Below are 22,831 nucleotides of genomic sequence, written 5' to 3'. Positions count from 1 at the left end.
TAATTCAAAGTATTATTCAATGATACGTTTACCTGATTTTCGTTTTCCAATATTCGAGAACCTCAATACAATGTGTTTTACAGCTCTCTCTAATTAGAAACTAGTTAGCAGGATAATCTGCGTTCAGATGCTATTGTTGGAAATGATATCACAAAGAGATGAGAGATTAGCGTAATGGAGATTGTCGTCCGCGATAAGAGGGTGTCTCTCCTATCACCGTTATCAGACGTAAAGCGGCTGAGGATCGTATTCATCGTCGTTGGGAATTCGTTAATTTTCTTAATTCTTTATTTTTGTTGAATTTAGGACAACGATTTTTACTTCTTTAACGGCGTTAAATTGACCGTAATGAAGTCTCTCGTGAATTATAATACTCTGCAGAAAATTTAGAAAATATAAAATACATTTGAGTAAAATGATCATACAACGGGGAATATCCTATAATTATATATTGTCAAGTATTACAGGAGTAAAGCGAGGATTTAACGTATCGTTGATATATTTTAATTTAATGCGTAAATTTCTGTTTCATTAAGTCCTGATATTTATATAAATAATATTATAAATAATATTAAAATCTTTTTTACACACACACGCGCGAATTGACACGATATATCCTTAAAAAGTGTTAAAAATAATAAGTAATAATAAATATCTCGTTTAAAATCTCAAATTAATTTTTTTCTACTATCAAACTTGTATTCAAAAAGATCGAACTCGTTCACGTATATAAATAGATAATAAAATTTTTTTCGAGCACAAATAATGTAATTTATTTCGCAATCTCTTCGTTACTTTACAAAAATTATTTTTCCAATTATTTTACGCGATAATAAAATAGCAATCTTGGTTTTAAATCGAGACATTAAACAGTAGGAAGCTTTATCGAGCAGCTTCGCTTCTATCCCGACGATAAAATACGTCCCTTAGCCACGGCACGTCTCGTCCTTCGCAAAGCCGATCAAAGTATCATTCATCATGATCACATCTCCAGATGTTTATGTCATACTCTGTCATCCGTGTACTTGACATGACATTACCGGCGTGATTTTACTAAAGCAAGAATCTTCGAGTCACATTTGTGATCTCTCACTCCGGCAGAGATGTATAGGAGAATTCTTCTCAAACCGATCTGTCATTTCTTATGTCATTCGACGTGGCATAAGATTGATTTTCGCTCGTTGACCGTAAATGGTTTGCTAAAACGACGAATTAAAAAAAGCAGGATAATTCTGTCTCTTATCACAATCCTTTCGATTACATTCAGCAAAGATATTTTAACTAAATCGACTCTACCTGAGTTGTAGCTCAGTAATCTTTATCTCTATTTTTACAGAATATTCTAAAATCAACCTCATTATCGCAAATAATAGTTGTTGTTTCAATGCTCAAGCATTATTAATTTCTAAACTATAAGTGATAAAAATATATTTTAAACCGTATTTTTTATCAAATTTTAAACTAATTTTATTTTAATAGAATTTTGATATAAAAGTTGATTATAAAGATAATTGATTTCAAATAATAAAAATGTTACTTGCAAAAATTTCAATTCAATTTTACGATAAAAAAATAGAATTAAATTGTTCAAAAGTATTTAATTAAGAAAATAGCGATAATTTTACACGTACATTATTTTAAAATAAATATAATATTTCACTTGAAAAAAAAATGCTATCTTCCTGAAATAAATTTAAAGAATATATGCTGTGAAAATGTAAATTGCGCTTTATCTGCTTGTAGTCTTATACACTTGCGGATAAAGTCTTCATCTACTTGGGTAGTTAAGGTGTTTATCCACTTTTCACGTGCAGAGCGCCCACGTGTTTTAAGGAGAAGCAGCTTTACGTCGATCCACTCGCTATCGCAAGACCTGCATGCGATATGAGATCGAGTATTTATCTTTTCGGCCATCATAAAATCATTAGGCCAAAAATAACAATATAATATCTCATATTTATATTTACGTACCTGCTGATGAAGTATTTCTCTGTTGCTCTAATCGCGAAATGATAGCTAATTATTCTCTATGTGGCTCTTTTTTCCTGATAGATAGATCAATGACACAATCGAAAGATTGAATCGTTGATTAAAACCGAAATAATTATTACATAGACAATATATATGTATGTATCCAATTCGTGAGCTCTTTTTTATATCGGATAGGCAATAATATTTTGATCTAGATATATTTTCATTAGAAAACTGTATAACAAGTGACGAATTAATATGTTAAGTATTCTTCGTTTTATATCAACTTGCTTTCTATCTTTCTTTCGTCTCTATGAATAGTTTAAAAATTTCGATTAAATTTTCGATTAATATTCCAAGTTTTTCGATTAAATTTTCCATGAGTGTGAAGACGATTTTATTATATTAAAATACTATTCATTAATATCGAGATTCAGATTTTTGTTTCATAGGTACATACATCTAGCGAGAGAATTTACAATCGATCGATAGTAGATAATTATGAGAACAACTTTTAATTCTTAGCAAGGTAAAAAATGACCTTATGCAATACATACATACATATATATATATATATATATATATATATATATATATATATATGTCGTGAAAAAATTTGAAAAAACAGAAATACATTGCTCTTTTAAACTTTCGACATTTTAATAAGTTTCTAAAGAAATTGAATTGAATCTCACAGCATAAACTCTATAGTCTAGAAATTCCATGAAAGAATCTCCTTTCGGATATCTAAATTTTTTAATATTTTGCGTCACACATTTAAATATATTCGATATATATCCAAAATTATATATATTATTTGTTAACTGTCTCTCTTTTTCTCTCTCTCTCTCTCTCTCTCTCTCTCTCTCTCTCTCGGATACTGACAGTTTTAACAAGGAAATAGATGATGATAATAATGATCATTCATCGATAGTAATATTTGTCCGTGAAACGTTTAAATATTGACAGGTACAGACACATTGGAGGGAATTCGAAGAGCGGATCGCCCGTAGTCCTATATAAACTTTTACCCCAACAATTATAAACGATTTACAACATGCCTATAATGCATTGAATCTCTAATCGGATTACACACCCCTGCCCGCGGGTTTATTATCAAACACCAATATAGTGTACACTCAGATAAGAATACAGAGCAGCAACGAGTCACGATATCAGCGATCATTTACGCATTTTTTAAAGCCATCGATTCTTACGTTATATTATCGGATTTTTGAGCCGACGTGTCTTTCCCGATTGTGATCGCGTCAAATCTGAGGACCAGTCTCATCAACGATTAATTAACTTTTCTCATTGTTTAAACAATACTATGTTTTTTTTTCTAGAAAAAAACTTATGACTAGAATTAAGACTAGAATTGCGATTCTGAAGAACAGACAAAAGTTGAGTTAAGATTAAAGATAATTCGTTGACGCGATCGCGCTTAATACAGGCTGATAAACGCGTTTCATTAATTACGATACGTAACCGCGACACTTTTCAATTATACGCACGTTTTCGCGTGAATTGTTCGCTGCGAATTCTAAACGCGACGCGCGTTCGCCGTATTCGATTTTATGCTCGTATATATATATATCGGAATTTTTCTCTCGATATAATGTTCGGCGGTTCAACGCAACGACAGAGATTCAACGGAGAGGGAAACGGAAGCCGCGTGTCGGTAATTCTGAAGGAGATGTTTGGGAGTTGTCGATGGTACTTCCTCGATTCTCTCCAAGTCGTTGGCTGCGCCCGCGCTATTTTGTTTATAGAGGCGAGGAGTCGATCTCTGTGGCTGCGATTGTTCCGGGATTATTGACACGGGCTCGTCCGGACGGTCCAGGCTGAATTGCCTCCGGAGCATTCGACTGCCGACGCTTTTCCCTGAAATTGAAAAAAAAAAAAAAATACAATAACGCGATTTAGTAGAGGTATATAAAATCCATCGAATCGGTCGAATGCGTGAAGTATCCCATATTTTCGGAATATCAATAAAGGAAAAGATTCCTCTCTCTCTCTCTCTCTCATTTTTTAAATAAAATACAATAATATAAATTTGAAGATATATAAACTTTCGAAATATGTATAAATCATTCCATTATCGAAATTGAGGTCAGGTATTTTGAAATATTTTATTTGTACATTCGTAGAATTTTAATTTGAATACATAAAACTTTCCGCTTCAATAATATTAAAAAAGCAGTATTAATAAAATATTATTAAATATTATTAATAAATATTATTAATAAAATTATTAATCTTAAGAAAATATTTAATTTTATATATATATATATATATATATATATATATATATATATATATATATATTGATAAATATTATTATTTTATTTATGTATTTAAAAATTTTTATATATATTATTAAATTTAAAATTGAATACATTTATTTGCCAAAATAATTTTTTATAATTTTATTTTTTTATTTTAATTTTTTTTTCCTTTACTGAAAAAAATATTAAATATAAAAACCTTTTCTACAGAAATATTTTAATGTCTATTATAAATATAAAAACCACCGTATTTTAAATTTAATTTTAATTGTGGATTCTTAATTTATGTAAATCCCTAAGTGACAAGACAAGATATTCGTTAATTGACTTAATCCAATTCTGGAGTGATAAACTCCAGGTCTCCATAAATTGGACACAAACACAATATTCAAGTTTCTAGACACATACCGTGATGTTCGTTGGGCGATAGACACCTGTAATGATTGTATGGCATGCTGAGATCGTTCTCTTCGATGCAGCCGAAACGGCGATGCCTCAGCGGCGGTTGCCGATACGCCGCCGAGGCGGCGATCGACGAGAGTGAGCTGGTGGACGCGCCGAGGATCGCCGCCGCAGGATCAGCGCTCGGAACCGTGGAGGATAATACGCCGAGGGAGGCCTGGGTATCACCGGACGTGCTCTTGCTCATGATCCCGCCGTGAACGGCCTCGGCGGCCGTTTTCGTCGCGTCCTGCTTGCCTTGCAACACCTCGATGAAGTCGTTGGATCTCAAGGAATAGCTCGGCAGTAACGTGTATTCGTTGTGCACAGATACAGCAACCTTCTTGACATCGGTAGGCTCCTCGAAGGACGCTCCCCGGCTGTCGTTTCCATTGGCGATCCCGTTGCTGCTGACAGATTCCTGATGAACTGGTTGGATCATCTCGGCAGGGTTGGTGGTCGATTCCTCGGGCGTCTCGTCCTGCGACGGTATCACCGGCAGCTGAGAGCTCACTGAATCTCCGCTCGACACTCCGCTCTGAGAATGGCTTCCCAGTATCAGACTTTCATCCAATCTTTGGGGATTCGGAGAAGCATATACGTGAGATACACCTATGTGTCGTTAACTGGAGTAGCGCAGTTTTTTCTTTATGTTTTAAGAAACAAAAAAAAAAGTGAAATATTCGCAAAATCGTAAAATCTAGTATAAATTTTAAATTCAATTTTTATTATACAGATACTCTTAAGAAAGACCTCTCAAGTTCTATATTATTCCCCCATTGTACTTAGGCATAAAAAATTGATACACATCAAACTTTTATTTTATTTTATTTATGTATATCGCTATTTTCCGCCTGTCAATTCAAACGCGGATGTGAGAATTTTTCAAATAAGTATGACATTTCGATGCAAACGGCATCGAGATGCCGGCGGACCCAGATGTTTCAAATGCGTGTTTATTCATGAGCACAGTGACGTTTGTGGAACTCGCAGAAATGGGAAAGTTGTAAAAGTGATTACAGTCGTAACCGAGTCGGAACGATACGATGACGTTACAATGAAGGAAGGGAAATAATTTTATTCGGGGAGGAGAGGGGGAAGAAATAAATTCGAGTAAAAACGTGAAAAGGGCAACTTTTAGAGTAATTGGCATTTCGATGTAAACGTCATTCTAATGCTGATGGTCCCTGGTGAATGTTAATTCATGCGCGGTATTTGCATTCTAACTTTAGTTTGCGTTGCGTTCAATTTACACAGCTGATTGATGAAACAATTTGTAATGAACTTTTTTTTTTTTATATAAATTTTTAAAACTGCCAACGCGTTTAGATAAAAAATTTTATGCGCATTTTTTTAAACGCGATACATCGTAGACAATGGACGTTAGATGAAATTATTGAATATTGATGTGACGTGATGCATTCAAGTTTTTATCGAAATAAATCTGACACTTACGAAAAATTTATCAAATCTAAAGTGGTAAAATGATCGATTTAAATGTCGAGTCATTTACATGCGAGTCTACTTACCCATGATTCTCCCTGAGTGAAGCGGTAGAATAGCAATAGATAAAAGGATTAAATATCTGAAAAGCAATAATAGTGTAAATAAAAATATACTTGGAGATCAAAAATAAACGACGCTTTATAGTCTCTCTTGCAAAATTTTTGTATCACTGCGTATATATGTACATTGTAGCAAATCGCGATACATTAAATAACGCATTCACATTCATATATTTTGCATCTCAAATTTTGATATAAATATATATAAGTAAATAAATAAATAAATAAATAAATATATATATATATATATATATATATATATATATATATATGTATGCATAATTCAACTCTAATTGAATTCCCCTCTTAAAGTCTATTCGAAATTAATTACAGAACAATTTCACGGCTTTTACTGTCTGCGTAAATTGCTTAAACTTATTTATAACTATCTATAATTTTTAATACTTTATAATCGACTTTGAAACAGCTATTTTTCTTAGATTTGATTCTGCCATCTGCGGCTGAAGGGTTGCGCGTCAGATCGGAAATACCCTGCATAATACAGGGACGCAAACTTTAAGATTATCAGACTTTTTTTTTCCCCTCCCGCCTATATACGCATGCCATCAAGTAGGTCATTTTTTGTTCGCGGGGGTATTATAAGAGGGCTGTAGCTCGCGCGAGAGGAAACTTTGCCGTTATATCACTATCCCGAGTACGTCGAGCAATTATACGTATAAAGGAGAGTATTGGGGGAGGGTGGAGAGGGATTGTAAGATAAAAGTCGAGAGGGACTTGTTGAGATAAACTTAACGCAAATAAGCTGAGAGGTTGCCGTGCAACCTCCCATCGTTACATAATTAAAAACTCCCAAGCTCATTTCTCGGCTCATTTCTGACACTTAATCAAACGGATACGGTTTTATACCAACTTTGTTGATTAAATCCGACCCCTTTTCTCTCGTGAAGCACGACGACGAATTTGTAGGCCAAAGAGTAGCTGCACGTCGTTGTTGTCATTATACATTCCAACGGAAATACCGGAGCGCGAAAATAAGAAACGCGTGGAAAGGGAGGAGGGGGAGGGGAGTTACACTTGCGTATATAAATCGAATATAAAAGAGGGCACACCCTCGTCGCAATAAATTGAACTCGATAAAATCGAGCGCGAGAGTGTTAAATCACGGTCGTGTGATCGAGTCGCCGGAGGTAGCACGGGCTCGCGATTGAAATGTCGCGGTTGTCAAGAAGGGCAGGAGGGGAGAGGGGAGGGCGGTTGGGAGGAATTCGGAAAATGTGCATGCTCGCAGCTTACCCGAGGGGTGGCGGTTTCGGTAGTTCCTTGTCAAAGCCCTGCTTGCCGAGCAGCCAGTAGGTCGGCATCTTGCCTTTGCCCTTGACGTCGGTGGGCCCACGGTACTCGATGTAGTATCCGCCGACCTGCGTCAATCGATCCCTCGTCGCTTGGCTCAGATGGATACGCCACGGCGCCCCGGTCGACTCCATCCTCGAGGCGGTGTTCACCGTGTCGCCGAAGAGGCAGTAACGCGGCATCGTTAAACCTACCACGCCGGCACAGCACGGGCCTGTGTAGGGGAAGGCAAGGGGGAGAGAAGTGAATTCCTTCCCTTAATGTTGATTATGAGAGGCGCGTGAGAAGCTTGTTGCTCTCATGCGTAATTGCCAATAAAGCGGAAGCAAGAGCTCTCGCGACAATTATTCTCTATTCAGATTTACCGTCTCTCTCTTTCTCTCTCTCTCTCTCTCTCTCTCTCTCTCTGTATGTATACACACACGTACATTTGACGGAAAATGAACAGCGAGAGGCTTTAATCGATTATTTTATTGCTTGCTTTGGTTGCGAAAATTTCAAATTTATCTCAGCACGATATCTGCGTTAATTAAGGGATTAATTGACATGAGACTGCAGGACATATACGTAGAAAATCATGTAATTAGTAATTTCTCTCCCTTAAAGTTATTATATATATATATATTTGTGCTGCAAACTCTCTCTCGGATCTTCTGACGATAAAATGCGTCAAAGATAAACAAGATAGTGGGAATCGTAACGTTGTTACAAATCTGGGTTACGGTATCACAAAACCACGACATTAAGCGCGTTCAGAAAAGAGAAGTAAATAAATTACTAGACAATGTATTTTAAAGATTCGATTGCGATACGTGATAAAGTAATGGATCGCGCAATTTAATACTTTTACGCAATTTTAATTTCCTTCAGAAAGTAAAGTGTAAATGAACATGCAACGTTGAATATCGATATTAAAAGCGCGATATAAACGATTGTTCTCTGTAATGGATACATACATTTGAGCTCTATCTCTTTGAGGAGGAAAAAAAAATATATAGAATAAGAATATTCAAAATAATTTTCTCTAATTATCTCTAATTATTTTATTTTTCGTGTAAGAATTTGTTTCGATTGTGCCTGTAGAAATTATTTAATAAAGTTAGAAGAAATAGTGCTAACCCGTGTGAAGACCGATGCGTAGCCTAAGTGGCGTGTCCGGAAGATGTTTCAATTTGAATTTTCCACTCTGATGTAACAGGTCAAGGGCCATGGTCGCCACTTGGCTCGCGTGATCTGGTATTCTCACAGGACAACCGCCTACGACCATGTAGGCGTCTCCGATAGTTTCCACCTATGTCATTCGAATACGCATTCTGTAATATCGGAATCCGGAATATTCTCTGACAAGAAGCAATCCTTTTGATGCGTTACAATGCACGTATATTGTTCGCTTGCTTTATATTAACATTGCACATAAATTCACATTTATAGAATGCCAATCGAGGAATGTTTTTAGTAATTCAAGAAATTATTTACATTTCAAGAAATATATTGCGTAATGACATGTAAAAAGAATAATCAATATTTGCATCTCAAAAAAAAAAGATTGAATTTACTGCGCAATAGATCTGATGGATAAAAAATAGTTTATAATTATAAAATTTATAATTGAAGCCTTTTTCTCTTTTAATATTTGTGCTTATAAAATGCAATAAAAATGCTTATAAAAATATTTGATTTCCGTAAATATGGCTAATGTGTGTTTGACACTTTTATTTAAATCATTTTGTATTTTTCTCAACGTTGAGTTAATTAATGTAGAACATTATGTAATTTTTTATTTTTATTAGATGATTTGCAAAAATGTATAGTATATGTGTATTATAAATTTGTGGCCACGCAGTCCTTACCTTGTAAACCGTGTATGCGTTAATCGTGTCGTCGAAGCAGGTGTAGAGATCGTTGAGAAGATCGACCACCTGAAAGGGTGTCGAGCGCGCGGATATTGTCGTGAAGCCGACAATGTCGGAGAAATAAATCGTGACCTCGCGAAACTCCTCGGGGTCGACGGGCATACCGAGCTTCAGCTTCTCGGCGACCGAGCTGAAAGTATCGAGCCAAGTTTGCCGATTTTATTTTTGAATAAATGTTAGAATGTTTCATCGCGCATATATTTGTGGATTATGGATATATATATATATATATTGATATTGTGCATTATATATTATTGCGTTTTATATATCGATGACTTTTTTTAAATTTTTAATTTTTAAATGGGAGATCAGAATCGCGACATCAACGATTTAATCGGGCCAATCGCATCAATTCTTCTGGCAAATTAACGCGATCTTTGGTCTATCGTTTACCTAGGTAGCATTCTATTCAACAATTGCTCGGTTTTCTTCTTCTCCATATCAAGCTGTTCCGTACGCTCGCGAATGAGTTCCTCCAGATTGTTCGAGTACTTCTCAAGCATTTGGAACATCGTGTCTACAAAGTTTACTTTTCTGGAAATAAAATGTGATGTCTGTGACGGCATTGTCTTGAGGAGATATTGTGTCAAATTGGATAGAATCAAGATAGAGAGAAGAGATTGAATTAGATAAAGATTAATATCGATAAGATAAATAAGCAAAAGACATAATTTTCTTTTAGTTTAATGAACTAAATTATATAATGTAATTATTTACATTTAATCCTTTTTAATAAATTATTATTTTTTGTTTTAATAAAAAATAATTAAAATTTATTCTATTACATATTTAAGAGAGAAAAAAAAGCAGGATTTTTATTACTCTATAAGATACCTCTTTTACTTATTTAATTTATCAATATATATAATTTGTAGAATTGTTAAATTTTTTGGTGCGTGTGACAGGCAATTTATTACTAATATTTATTAGAAGGAATTACTATAAGTGCAGCTAAATGCTAATGTGTGCTACTGAATCATAAAGATCTACGAAAAATGGATTCCAGCAGCGTAGCTTTTGACTTTCAGCCAAAGTTATATCCGAAATTTCCGCTCTAAGGACATAAAGCGTCTCAAAGATTAAAGGAGAGAAATGATTTTACCTCCCATGATTCAGCTTCTTGAAGAGATCGTGCACGTCATCAAAGTCAGGCCTCATTTCAGCAGTTTCCGCCCAGCACTGACGCATGATATTTATGGCTTCCGGTGGCGCAGCGCCTTTGCTAACCGACGGTCTGATCAAGGGTGGTGGCTTCATTACTTTCTCAATTATGTCTGCGAGATATGCGAGAGACATACCTGACATTTAATCCTCGAATATAACACTTAACGCTAGGATTTTAATATCAAATGCATTGTAAGGCTTCAAAGTTTTAAGTCCGCGTCTTTAATTAATAGATGCCAATAGATCAACACAGATATGAATTTAATAAATACATACAAAATCTGAGTTACAATTATAAATTTCTCTTTGTATTTTTGTAACGATTTTATTGTGTTGCTTATTTTATCGAGAGGACGCGATATATACAAAAAATCAGCTGATTATTTTGATTTATTTATTTTTTATGGTTTTATTATTTCTTTATTTAAATCGCTCGTGAGTTTTTTTTTTGAAAATTAACAGTAAATTTATATTAATTTATATTAAAAATGACTGAAATGTGAACAAACGGAGAGAAATCTTTTTCTCGATACATTTAATTATTTCGGGAAGAATCTATGATTAAAATTACAGAAAAGGAGAGATAGAAATCGCGCAGACACATTACCTTCCGGAGACAGAGCGAGCATACAAAATGGTTCTCCGCGGACAACGACTTCCTGCATGATAATCCCGAAACTATAAACATCCCCAGCCTGAGTTCCCCTTTTCCGTAGATTCGGATACCTAAGCAGTTCCGGCGCGGTCCATAATAGGCCTATCCAATAATAAGTCGGCAGTTATTAACGAAATTAATAGATGCTCGAGCACTCGCTTATATCAATTATCCTAATCCTATTCTTATTCTTATTATAATCCTATTTTTTAGCGCAATGAGCACGCCAAATTTCATTTCATTCGCGTTCAATTAGCGAGATAGTCGTAACTTTCAAGGAGATTTTTATATAACTTGAATAATTGTATTATAAAATTTCCGAATACTGTTACTGAATAATTTTCATTTTGTATCAAGTGATTCTTTTTCTCTGATAATCTTATTTCATTATTTCTTAATATTGATTCTTTTTACGTAAATAAATTTTTGTAGGTGGAATGCGAATATTAAAGTTTGAAAGATATTAAAATCTTTTTCTCTTTCTTTGAGAAGTGATACTAAGGATTATTATTTTTTTATAAAAATGCAATATTATTCAGAAAAACTATAAGAATAATATCCTGCAATATCGTTCTTACTTGTTCAAGTTTTAATGAAACAATTTCAATTTATTAAAGAACAGATCAAATACCTATATTGAAGAAAGTACTATATATATGTAATGAAACGAGGTCGAAGATTGAAGCAAAGGAAACTCACCTCGAGCCGTTTTCACCGGCGGCACTATATTCTGCGCCTCGTAAAATGCAGGCAGACCATAATCGGTGACTTTTAAGACCCATCTTGCGTCGATCACGCAATTCCGTGACGTGAGGTAGCCGTGAACGCGTATTGGAGTGCTGTGAAGATATCTCATACCCTGAACAGAAATAATCAAGCTTATTAATAATTGAAAAAGATCTTCAAAAAAATCTCGATTTCAAAAGATAATGATTAACATTTAATAAATTTGTTGAAAGGTTTCAAATCAAAATTTGAGGTCCTCTGACATTTTATATAATGATTGTGACGTCTCGAATTTTGGACAACAAAATCCAACATCTTATTTTTGCTTAATTTTTATCACATTAATTAAAATAAAATAATAAAATATATATTTATATAATATAATATAATATAATATTAATCAGACGATCAGCACGTTAGAAATTTGATTTGTTTAATTTCTCTAAATCTTTTTAATCTTTTGAAATCTTTTCAGTAACAACTTGCATTAAATACAGAACGCGATCTTACTCACCCGCACAAGATCGGTGAGCAAGGATAATCTGAAGGACCAGTCGAGTTTAATCTCATCCTGAACAAGTACGTCCTCCAGGGAGCCCCTCGAGCAGTATTCCGACACTAGGCAGGGCCTCGTAGGTTCGTTAAGGCATCCAATCAGAGGATTGAGATTCTCGTGTCGCAGCCCGTGGATCTGCCCAAAAGTGGAAAGTGAAGAGAAACTCGATCACAGATGTAACTCAGAGGAATTAATAAAAAGGATGTGCGCCTTTACCGTGACCAGCACGTCCATGGCCTTGTTCTTCAGTTCGAACGTACCTTGAAAGGGTAGCTCCTTCAATTGAACCAAGTCACCCTACCAGAAATCACAGGACGGATCATTAACTCGAGCATTGATACGGTATTATATCCGGTGGTATTGGATCTTGTAATCTATCTGACTTGTATAACGATGTGGAAAAGTTTGACAAGTCGCGATATACGATTGAAAAAATTAAAATTAAAATTGCAAGAGAAATTAATTCGGATCTAATGTCGTAATGCGTTTTAACGCTGTCTTATCAATCTTCATTAAGGACGGAAGGTTCTTATCGGTCGCTGTCATATCGCGGAACTTGCGGCATTAATCAGCGTCACGCCTATATAAAAGAGACGCGGATGTCTACGATGCGCGCGAAAATGAATATCGATGTGTGCCACGGAATATATATTCTCGGTGCCGTCGCATAATGCCGTGCGTCATGTCAAGCGGAAGATTCTCGGAAGTGATCAAGGATGAAATTGTTTACAAGGGCGAAGATAGAGGATGTAGGACGTCGATAATGCCTTGAAAGCATGGCTTTTTTCCATATAAACTTTTGCAAAGAAACTCATGATTTTTGTTCTATTTTTCTTTTTATAAACACGCGCTACACGCGGATCATTCATCTATTTCTCAGCTAGCTTATTATTTTAATTTTATTAGTTTTATTAATTTTAGTTTTATTTTAATTTTATTAATTTTCATTATTGTGAATTATATATATATATGCCTACAAATTATTCCAAAACCACCAAACATCTTTTAGCAGAAATGTTATTATTTTTATATTTCTTTCGAGTAGGATAGCTGCGATCAGATGACGCAAAAATGCATAAGTATATCCAGAATATAGTTGTTAACTGAATTGGGTGTATACTCACGTTATACCTTGCGCGTGGATCCTTGAAAAAGGTATGCCGCGGCCCGTTTCCGACGCCAGCTTGCAAATAGGGCTTCAGGGAATTGACGCTGCCGAGCTGAAGCAGATCCGGCTTTTCGACCTCCGGTCCGCCGAATTCCTGCAGCTGCTGCAGCCAGCAGCACAGCATCGCCTCGATGCCCTCATCTACCTGAAAGCGCGCACGAGTCGTGTGCGATTAAGCGCGCGCTTAAACGTCGGAATCATTCGAGAGATGAGATACGGAAGAGTAATATAAGATCGATTGCTTTCATAGAATGCTTTCACCGGAAGAATCGAGCCACCGACACAATGTGACTATTCATATAGAAATGTCTGTCAAATGATAATATAGGCGAAAATAATATATTCGAAATGAGATGAAGGTAGAATATTCTTTATGCATTTTACATATTTTATAAATTTTATTTATATTTAACTTGCATAATTTTTCTGCGATTTTAATAATATAATATAAACAAGAAAATTTTTTCGAAAACAGAAACATTTATTTTCTGGAAATATGGCGCACTTTAATCCTGAGAGATCAAACATCACTCTTTAAATATAAAAATCAACGTGAAAAAATTATTGACGTTTAACTGACATACAGTAGCGATTGAAGTTCGTTGGGTAGTTCAATTAAGCCTAATGAACTGATGTCACGATGACATTTAGCGCTTTTATCGGATATTTTTCGCTAACGTAAACCGATAATTTAAAAGCTCATACGTAACGATCGGTCTTGCGTGAAATATACGGTCCATACCAAGATCACAGCAACCCCTCGCATGAAACTGCGTCATATTTAAGAAGAATTTTTTCCGCAAGAGAAAAAGTTAATCTGCGTTGTTAACACGATTTCACGATCTTGTCTCAGCCGTGAAAAATTGCTTTTGCCTCGGATTAAGGTTTTGACATTTGTAATAAAAAAAAAAAAGAAAATAAACACCCTGGAATTTTACAACGTAAACTTGCTGTCGCGAGTTCAGCAATAGATCTGAATTCTGTCACATCTCTCCCGAGATATTTCACGGAAGAACGATTAAAGATGTCGAATGAGAGAAAATCGTGAAAGGAGAGAAAACTAAGTACAAATCTACTGATATAATTCTAGTAATTCTACATGTGCAAGGATACTTTAATCTCTTTAGCAAAGTTAGAAGGATTAAGAACTTTTCTGTACCAAAAGAAATTCCACTTACCGTTCGCGAATCTACTGGAGGCACTTGAGGAAAAACAAAGTCCGATGTCGTTAAGATGATTTTATATGGGCCTTTAGACATCCTTTTCTTAATCAATCGCTTTCTATAAACAAAGATATTAACGTATCTAATATAAAGTTTTTATTTATTAACCTATTAAAAATATAAAAAATTATGTTGAGAGCATAGCGTTAATGCATGATTACTTTCTGCGGTTTAACTGCGGATTATAAATAATATAATAATAATATATAACATGAGATAAAGTAATTGTGTTTACCGGACTATAATCCCGACGGCGATGGCGACAAAGGTGAACAGCAGCGACCCCAGAATAATAGCTACGATATGTGTAGTACGGAAAGACATGTCGGCCAAGTCATCTGATAAATAATTAATGCCCTGCATTAATCTTTACGGCATTATCGGGCGATATTTTCGGATTCGAGGGAGCCATTTATCGATCCCGATCGGCAATGAAAGGCACGAAGGGAGAGCCTTTCTCTTTCGCACCTTTTCCGCCATTACTTCGTTCTATTTTGGATCGTATCGCAACGCGAGCGAGTATCGCGTGTGTGTTAGACAGAATCCGTTAAATAATAAATAAGTTTTTTTACACTTTTTTTCACGAGGTATATATACCACATTAATTATTACGTTAAGAATGATAGAAACTTGGGAATACCTCGACATATGCGAAATCTTCTCGCTTTTATAATTTAAAAACGATATTGTAAAGAGAAAATTATGTATAAAGAGCGCTGATAACTGTAGTGCACTATTTTTATTGTGACAATGCGAAAAGATAAAATTAATATCAAAATACCAGATAATCCAGAACTCTTATCTTTAGCATGTCGAGATGTCACTGAATTATGAGAATATTGTTGAAAATTGATTTATATTAGTTTTTTTAAACACGGTTTTTTAAATTAAAAATATTATTCCCTTTACATTTCTTTTAATTATTAAATAAGCATTAATAACATTAATTAATTTGCTAATACTACTTAATTACTAGTGTGCAGATACCTAAATATTAAATCGTAATCTCAAGAAAAATATGCGAAAAGTTTTCTGGTATCCGTGCACGCACTGCTAATTGCGTGATAAAATTATTATAAGCTTGAGAGAGTAATGCATTTGTCATGAATAAATCTCCTCACCCGAACAATCGGCGTCGTCGTCGCAGGACGGCAAGTCGGGCGTCTCGAGGATGTTGAGGAACGCCACTGCGTTTGGCGCCAGCTGTTGGACCTGCAGCCGCTGATAGTCGTTGACAACCGCGAGAATTGGTTGCCAACCGATGTCGGTACGCCAGTCCAACAAGGCGTATGTGTACATTTTATTATTGTAGGCGTCGAGGCTGCTGTTATCGCGCGTCAGCACGTTAAGCGATTCGTTCAATCGATCGAGCAACGACGGCGTCGCGTAATCTTGCGTACCGTTGAAGATGTTCCTCACGTCGTACCTGCGGGAAGAAATTACTTTGATTTGCTTGCGCAAGGCTCATTGAAGCGACGCGGCGTCGCCTAAGACGTGAGTTAATCACGGGACGAATTACACGGATCGACGCCCGCAATTAATCCGGCCTGATGATCCGACAAGCACGATTTATATTATAATTTCGGATCCAAGATGGAACTTCGTAATTACGTGGCGTTGTTGCCTCGATCGAACAAGGGAGAACGTCGTCACCCGATTAAGGCCGACTTGCTCAACCGATTCCTGGATAAAGTACATTCTACTCAAATTATTTATTAAACAATTGACGAGAGACTCTGGATAAATTTCTACGCGATTTGAATAAATTGCAATAAGTCAAATTATTAATCGGCATTCTCGCAAATTTAAGGACAAAAAAATAAACATATTTGAAGGCGTTTTATCAGTAATCGTGTCTCAAATACTTATCATTGCGTAAGCATTTACAATGCTCTTTAATGTATGAACGTTATTTTTCCACACAATGCACAGATGTTTGAGACAATAGACGTGCTTCACATCGAGACTATAAATACTAAGACTATATATATTTCAAAGCTCTATACGTCTAATCTTATTATGGATGTTTATTCTTAAAGCCACTGTGTTTACCGGTTATCGGCTACGCTGACAGTTTTTGCCAATGTTCCAAGAATCTTTAGAAGTTTCTCTTAAAAGGATTTTCTACGCAGCGGAAGAGTTTTTGTTATTAAAAATCTCTTAGTATTTATATCCTTCTTCATCGAGTGTACGAAGAAAACAAGCTGCAAAAATATTTCGAAGTGGGTGATTAATTATATAATTTCGAATGTTAATTAATTCATCAAATCTACTGCAAGTTATTCATGATCTATTCTACTGCAATCTATTTGCAATTATAAAAAAGTGTCTTAACGTCTAAATCGCGATTGTCAATAATAATTGAGACTCAAGATGCGTTAACTTGATGCGTCAATTTGGTGACGTCACCAATGACGTTACCAAAATACATATTCACGATGCATTCATGAATTTTATCAGGATATACATAAAAGAAATTTTGATGAATAATCAGGCAGACATTTCTCTCTTTATTTATCTTAGATTATAAACAATGACTTAACAATTTCTTAATGAAACATTTAATCGAGGCAACCTAAAGCAAAATAGCTACGAGTATCGTGAGATTCGCACCAATCTAAGATACTGGAAAAATTGGAATTTTAATATTTTACAATATTAATATTAAAAAAAAATAATAATAATCAGTTTATCTCGACTCTTGTTGATTAATTTTTACAAAGGGCCTTAAATTTAAAATATCTTAAACTCGGAACATCGACGCCAATTGTCTTCGAATTAACGTCATTAATAATTGATTACCTTTGATCGAGCGGCGCGACTGCGAGTAGATTTTCCATCGTGCTGCTGCTGAGATTCTTTGGCGGGAAGAACCTTTGCGGAATCTCCTGTACCCACTGCGTCCTTCTTTCGTCGCTTTCCAGATTCGCATTCGGGCCGTCGCGAGTTACATTCAAGGTAGAAAAATTGGAAGACTGAGTAATCGCGGATTGGGCCAAGGTGATCGGATCGATGCGGGGGAGCGAGGCGGGCGACGGCGGGTTCTCGTCTCTCGGAAGGAAGAGGTCGATATCCTCCGTGTGGATCATCAGGATGACGGAATTCTGGATGTGGTTTTGCCACGCGATGTTTAGCTCGATCAAAACGCGACTCGTCACCTCGTCGAGCAGCGGCAGGCAAAGTACCGTAGCTGACGAAAGAAAAATTTCGACTTGCGTGCTTGGAGATACGTGACGGTATAAAAGATATGAGATGTACTCGAGAGTGAATTAATAATAAATGTAGATACAGGATTTCTGGATAGCAATTAAATTATTTATTAACAATAAATTAAAATTAAAAAGAATCATTAAAAAATAAATAATTATAAATAATAACACCAAATAATTGTATATGTATATATATATTTATATATTATTTAATGCTATTATTTAGAATTATTTATTAGATGTTCAATAATGATTTTATGAGTCTAATTTTATGATTTTATATTTTAATAGTTATGATTCACGAGAAGAAGATAAAATAAATTATTTCAGTCTTCCTCGGAGGAGATATTGAGCTTTCGAGAGGGTTCTCTATTCAAAAGTGCATTATTTAGAAATTATACCCAAGTAAAAGCAAGCTTTACGGCAGTTTAGACTTCTTAATGAACAAAACTTAATTTATTAGCGCAAGTTTGTTCTCCGTGCTTAGTCGAAAATCTCGGCATTAAGGGATTAAATTGGGACTATAAAGCTATATATTGCAGAATATAATCACAAAAATAACGTGTTTAGTGTCTATCTTTTTAATTGGATAAAGCGATTTAATGAAATCTTTCAAAAGGCTTTGTGCAAATTACTCGGCTTTCAGATAACGTTCGAAAAAAAAAAAAAAAAATCAAATTCTGTTAATAAACAAATGCCAAAAATGTGACAGAAAAATTGTTGAATTTAAAAATAATATTTAATTTCCTTTTTTTAAAAATCATATTATTTGCCCCGATATTTAATACACGATATTTCTCTGTAAGTAAGTGTATTTAATATAAATGATGAAAAGAAGAAGAAATCGAGAATGGATAGAAAAGAGCGTCCGAAGAAGAAAGAGATAAACAGCGGAAAATGATATAAAATATCAGCTAACGCCGAGTGACCAGACAAGTGGCAATTAAACTTATAACCCTTATACAATCTTATAAGCCCTTTCAGGAATATTAAAGCTACGGATTTTAATTAAAATACGTGAGATACCGGAGACTAATTAATATTAATTAACCAAAGAGATACAGGCATTCTCTATTTTGTGCTACGATCATATCTCTGGAATGCACATATCGCGATGACGAAGCGAATTTCTGGCACAACACTTGGATCTTTTCATTCGCAGACAAAGTCATTATCATTGATATTTTATATCCCTTATATTTACATGAACGACACAAAAGTGTGATGGATAAATGATTGCCTCCAGATTCTCGTGACAGGTCGCAGCCCTTATTTATCTACTGCAGCAAAACGCGGCAAGATTTATTCATCAGATTGAAATTAATTAAAGCAAAGCTCTCTGATTACATCGCATTTCGTACCGAGCTATACATTCGCTCGAGATTTCTGAAAAGAGTCGCGCTATCACTCGACTCATTTGCATTTACAAGAGTATACTGGACGTCGTAAATTGTCGCTAACTAAGTCGCCCGTCTTCTTCCACGGGTTAAAATGCGACTTGCGGCGGTTTAACGGCTTTTAAAATTTCAATGAAGCTTCAATTCGCAATGTCGCGTAACCCGAGTGGTTCGTACATATGAGCGTTTCATGCTTGTTCTTCATACATATTGCAATTAAGATGGTCGTAGGCGGTTGTTAATCCGATTTTACACAGCCGGGAGAGCTAGTCTCGGAGATAATCTTTATGCACGACGAAAAGATTTAGGAAGACGTTGTTAACTCGAACCCTCTATAAACACGTACTGCATATACGAGCAATCTCTGGAATTGCCTGTACTTTTTACTCGACGGAAATTCGCTCGCTCTCTCAATTCCCATCATACGCAGAGCGAATAAAAAATTTATAAACAGCAGTAAATAGATTTCTGCTGAAATTCAATCCTCAAAGCGTGTAAACAGCAATAAGCTCGCCTGTATTGCGATGCTATTTACACGTTCGTCATACTTGTTATTTGTTCCCGATATAAATATTAATTTTCAAGCGGATTTAATTTACTCTTTTTCTTCTTTCATTTTTTTAAATAGAGAAGAACGTGATTATTTTAATGATGGATTTTTTCATGATCCTGACAAATCGATCATTTCGAATGATTAAATTTCTTTGCAATCTAATAAACGACTGTGCTACTTAAAAGATTGAAAAACTACTGATACTTTAATCTATTAGCGAAGAAAAAAATCGGCTTTGGAAATGGATCGAATTAAAGTCAGACGTCCTATGTGAGATTGTGATCCGAAATGAAAGGAACGTAATTAAAGGATTGAGTCGCGAGTCCCTTTTGAAATCATCAAAAGCAGATCACCATCAAACTGCGTCGCATCGTGAAGCATTAGAACTGCACATAAATGTCGTTAATTACGAATTACAAGCAAAGAGACAAAAGGAATGCGCGTTTTGTCCTCCTTTCTCTCTCTCTCTCTCTCTCTCTACATTCCCGGAAGCCATTTAATTTTAATTCAATCCGATAGTTTCGGCAGTTTTGGGATACATTTGGCGCGGGCGGATGTAAGTGCCGGATAATGCTTACGAGTTTGTCTGTAATGGGATTAGATGCGCAGTACTTACCTCGACGGGAGACGCTGTGCACGGACTTGAGTATCCTGCGGATCTGGTCGAGGGTGGCGCGATGGGGTAGAATTAAATGGTACCGCAGAACCACACCGATCCTTCCCAACGAGTTGATCACGGCACGGTCCAGGCTGGACCACGGCTCACGATCTGCAGCAGCGATTGTGAATCGAGAGTCTCGCATTGTGAGGTGACGCGCGTACTAAAATTCAATACGCGTGTCGCAATCCATTATCGTCCCGACCTTTCCGTATCGTACTCGATTTAACGCTTAACGCTTTTTGACTCGCAGTCGGCATTCAATTGTCAAACGTCAGAAGCGAGACGTAATTTTCTCGTGTAATAGACGTTGTTATAAAGGAGCTTTTTCGCATGCGCATCTCGATTGTACGTTCAATGGAGTCGACCAATAAGATACGTAATTTCCTTTCTAAATTGTGAATTAATAACGTTGGAAAATTTTAATCAACTGTCATAAAACCCATTTTTATTGGAAATGTAGAATAAATTTTACGAAATTTTTTTACGAGAGAGAAATAAGAAGAGAATTATCGTCACGTTTCAGGGTGGACGCGGATACGATTATATTACAAATGAAAATTTTCTTATCTTGCTAGTTTATCTTTTTTCCAATTTCCATATAAATTATTATATTTTCAAGAGAATAATATTCCAAATATAATTTAACTTTCAGTAAATAACACAGATTACTTTTTAGTAGCTTTCATATATTGTAAGACATCAACTTTAAAACAATTAAAATTAAATAGATAATGGAAAAACCTTGTATATTTAATTATCAAAACAAGTATGAAAAAGTAATAAAGTTTATTTTTTTCATTTTATCATGCTATCTGTTTAATAATAGTATAATATTCATGCTAATTTTGATTAAAGTGCTATTCGAAAATTTACCTATGCCGATAATGACCGCTGTCTTCCACTGCAAATGCAGAAATATTTTTGTCACGGCATCAGCCATTGATGGGAATGACGGAGAAAGCCTAATGATCGACGATAGAACCCTCTCTTTTAAATCTCTCTGGAACATAAATTATCGATATTCGTGATCCTCTTAAATTTTAACGAAACGCTTTATTTTTGGTCTGTAGCTCTTCTATTCGAAATCAATGCTATCCGAGAAGTAAAAGTTTTCTTTGCAGACAAATATTTATAAAAATTATCGAATTGTATTTTTACTTCTCTTTTCTTTCCTTTTATTTTTTAACTGCATCTCTCAATATAATAAATAAAACTCGAAATATTTACAGATTCTCTTCAATCTTATCTTATATATTAAAAACAATTATTAATTTACTTAAATAAATAAAATTTTTATATATTTTGTTTCTATCTTTTAATGAAAAAAACTACTTTTGTTTTTATCTTTTAATTAAAAAAACTACTTCTAAAAAAGTTAAATGTAACGAATATAGGAATGACGAAATTTAATTCCATTTTCAAGCAAGTCGAATCAAGAAATATCTGAAAATATATGTCAGATCCAGTGATACGATGACATAACTGTTACCGTGGGGGACTCGTGAAAGATCTATGAGCAGATAACGACGAGCTTTTCGTAGAGTGACAATCTCGCTGGAGCGGGTTGTATTTTATTGATGAGAGTGAAAAGTTCACGGCTGATTTTGGAGGAAATGTTACAAATTAAGTTTTATATATGATATTATTGCGAGAGAGATACCCGACGATGTAATATACCGTTAATTTGCCGTTCAAATCGGAGAGAGAAATGTGGATAACTTATGGCAATAAGAAAATTTAATATAACGGAAAATAAATATTCTAAATTAATAATCGGATCCAATTCAAACTCGCCGCTCGAGAACTGGCATTAAAATTGGCTCTTTCAGTGGAACCAATTGCGCGCGCAGAGACCGAGGCGAAATTTACTTGGATCTCCCAATTTCGAACGGATATTACGTAATCCGGATATTTATTGCACCAAATTATTTACGGCCACACAAATTTTCATTATTTTAACTCCCAGAAAAAAATGCAGAGTTGCATGGACTGTCGAATAACGTCGGGTTATACTTCACGATTTGCTACAA

At 35.1% G+C, this 22,831-nt stretch overlaps 2 protein-coding genes across 3 annotated transcripts in view; both read right to left on the bottom strand.

Annotated features, from left to right (window-relative positions):
* Positions 1–22,831, bottom strand: part of LOC126848798 (L-allo-threonine aldolase) — a 117,502-nt gene that overhangs the window by 56,910 nt on the left and 37,761 nt on the right. The window lies entirely within an intron of this gene.
* Positions 2,613–22,831, bottom strand: part of LOC126848771 (retinal guanylyl cyclase 2) — a 41,130-nt gene continuing 20,911 nt past the window's right edge. Inside the window, exons 4-22 of one of the 2 annotated variants that reach the window (XM_050589952.1) lie at positions 21,675–21,801; positions 20,757–20,909; positions 17,784–18,171; positions 16,103–16,407; positions 15,217–15,319; positions 14,937–15,039; positions 13,715–13,903; positions 12,807–12,887; positions 12,549–12,725; positions 12,008–12,167; positions 11,261–11,410; positions 10,592–10,763; positions 9,883–10,023; positions 9,427–9,619; positions 8,696–8,867; positions 7,520–7,790; positions 6,230–6,241; positions 4,668–5,275; positions 2,613–3,855 (exon numbers count right to left, since the gene is read on the bottom strand). In XM_050589952.1, coding sequence (XP_050445909.1) covers positions 3,602–3,855; positions 4,668–5,275; positions 6,230–6,241; positions 7,520–7,790; positions 8,696–8,867; positions 9,427–9,619; positions 9,883–10,023; positions 10,592–10,763; positions 11,261–11,410; positions 12,008–12,167; positions 12,549–12,725; positions 12,807–12,887; positions 13,715–13,903; positions 14,937–15,039; positions 15,217–15,319; positions 16,103–16,407; positions 17,784–18,171; positions 20,757–20,909; positions 21,675–21,801 — 3,759 coding nt within the window. In that variant the 3' untranslated portion in view covers positions 2,613–3,601. Of the gene's footprint in view, positions 3,856–4,667; positions 5,276–6,229; positions 6,286–7,519; positions 7,791–8,695; positions 8,868–9,426; positions 9,620–9,882; positions 10,024–10,591; positions 10,764–11,260; positions 11,411–12,007; positions 12,168–12,548; positions 12,726–12,806; positions 12,888–13,714; positions 13,904–14,936; positions 15,040–15,216; positions 15,320–16,102; positions 16,408–17,783; positions 18,172–20,756; positions 20,910–21,674; positions 21,802–22,831 lie in introns of those variants that run through there. The other variant, XM_050589951.1, reaches the window with a different exon arrangement.

Source organism: Cataglyphis hispanica, chromosome 4 (assembly GCF_021464435.1).
Source record: "Cataglyphis hispanica isolate Lineage 1 chromosome 4, ULB_Chis1_1.0, whole genome shotgun sequence".
Lineage (NCBI taxonomy): Eukaryota > Metazoa > Arthropoda > Insecta > Hymenoptera > Formicidae > Cataglyphis > Cataglyphis hispanica.
This window is presented reverse-complemented; position numbering and strand designations above follow the sequence as displayed.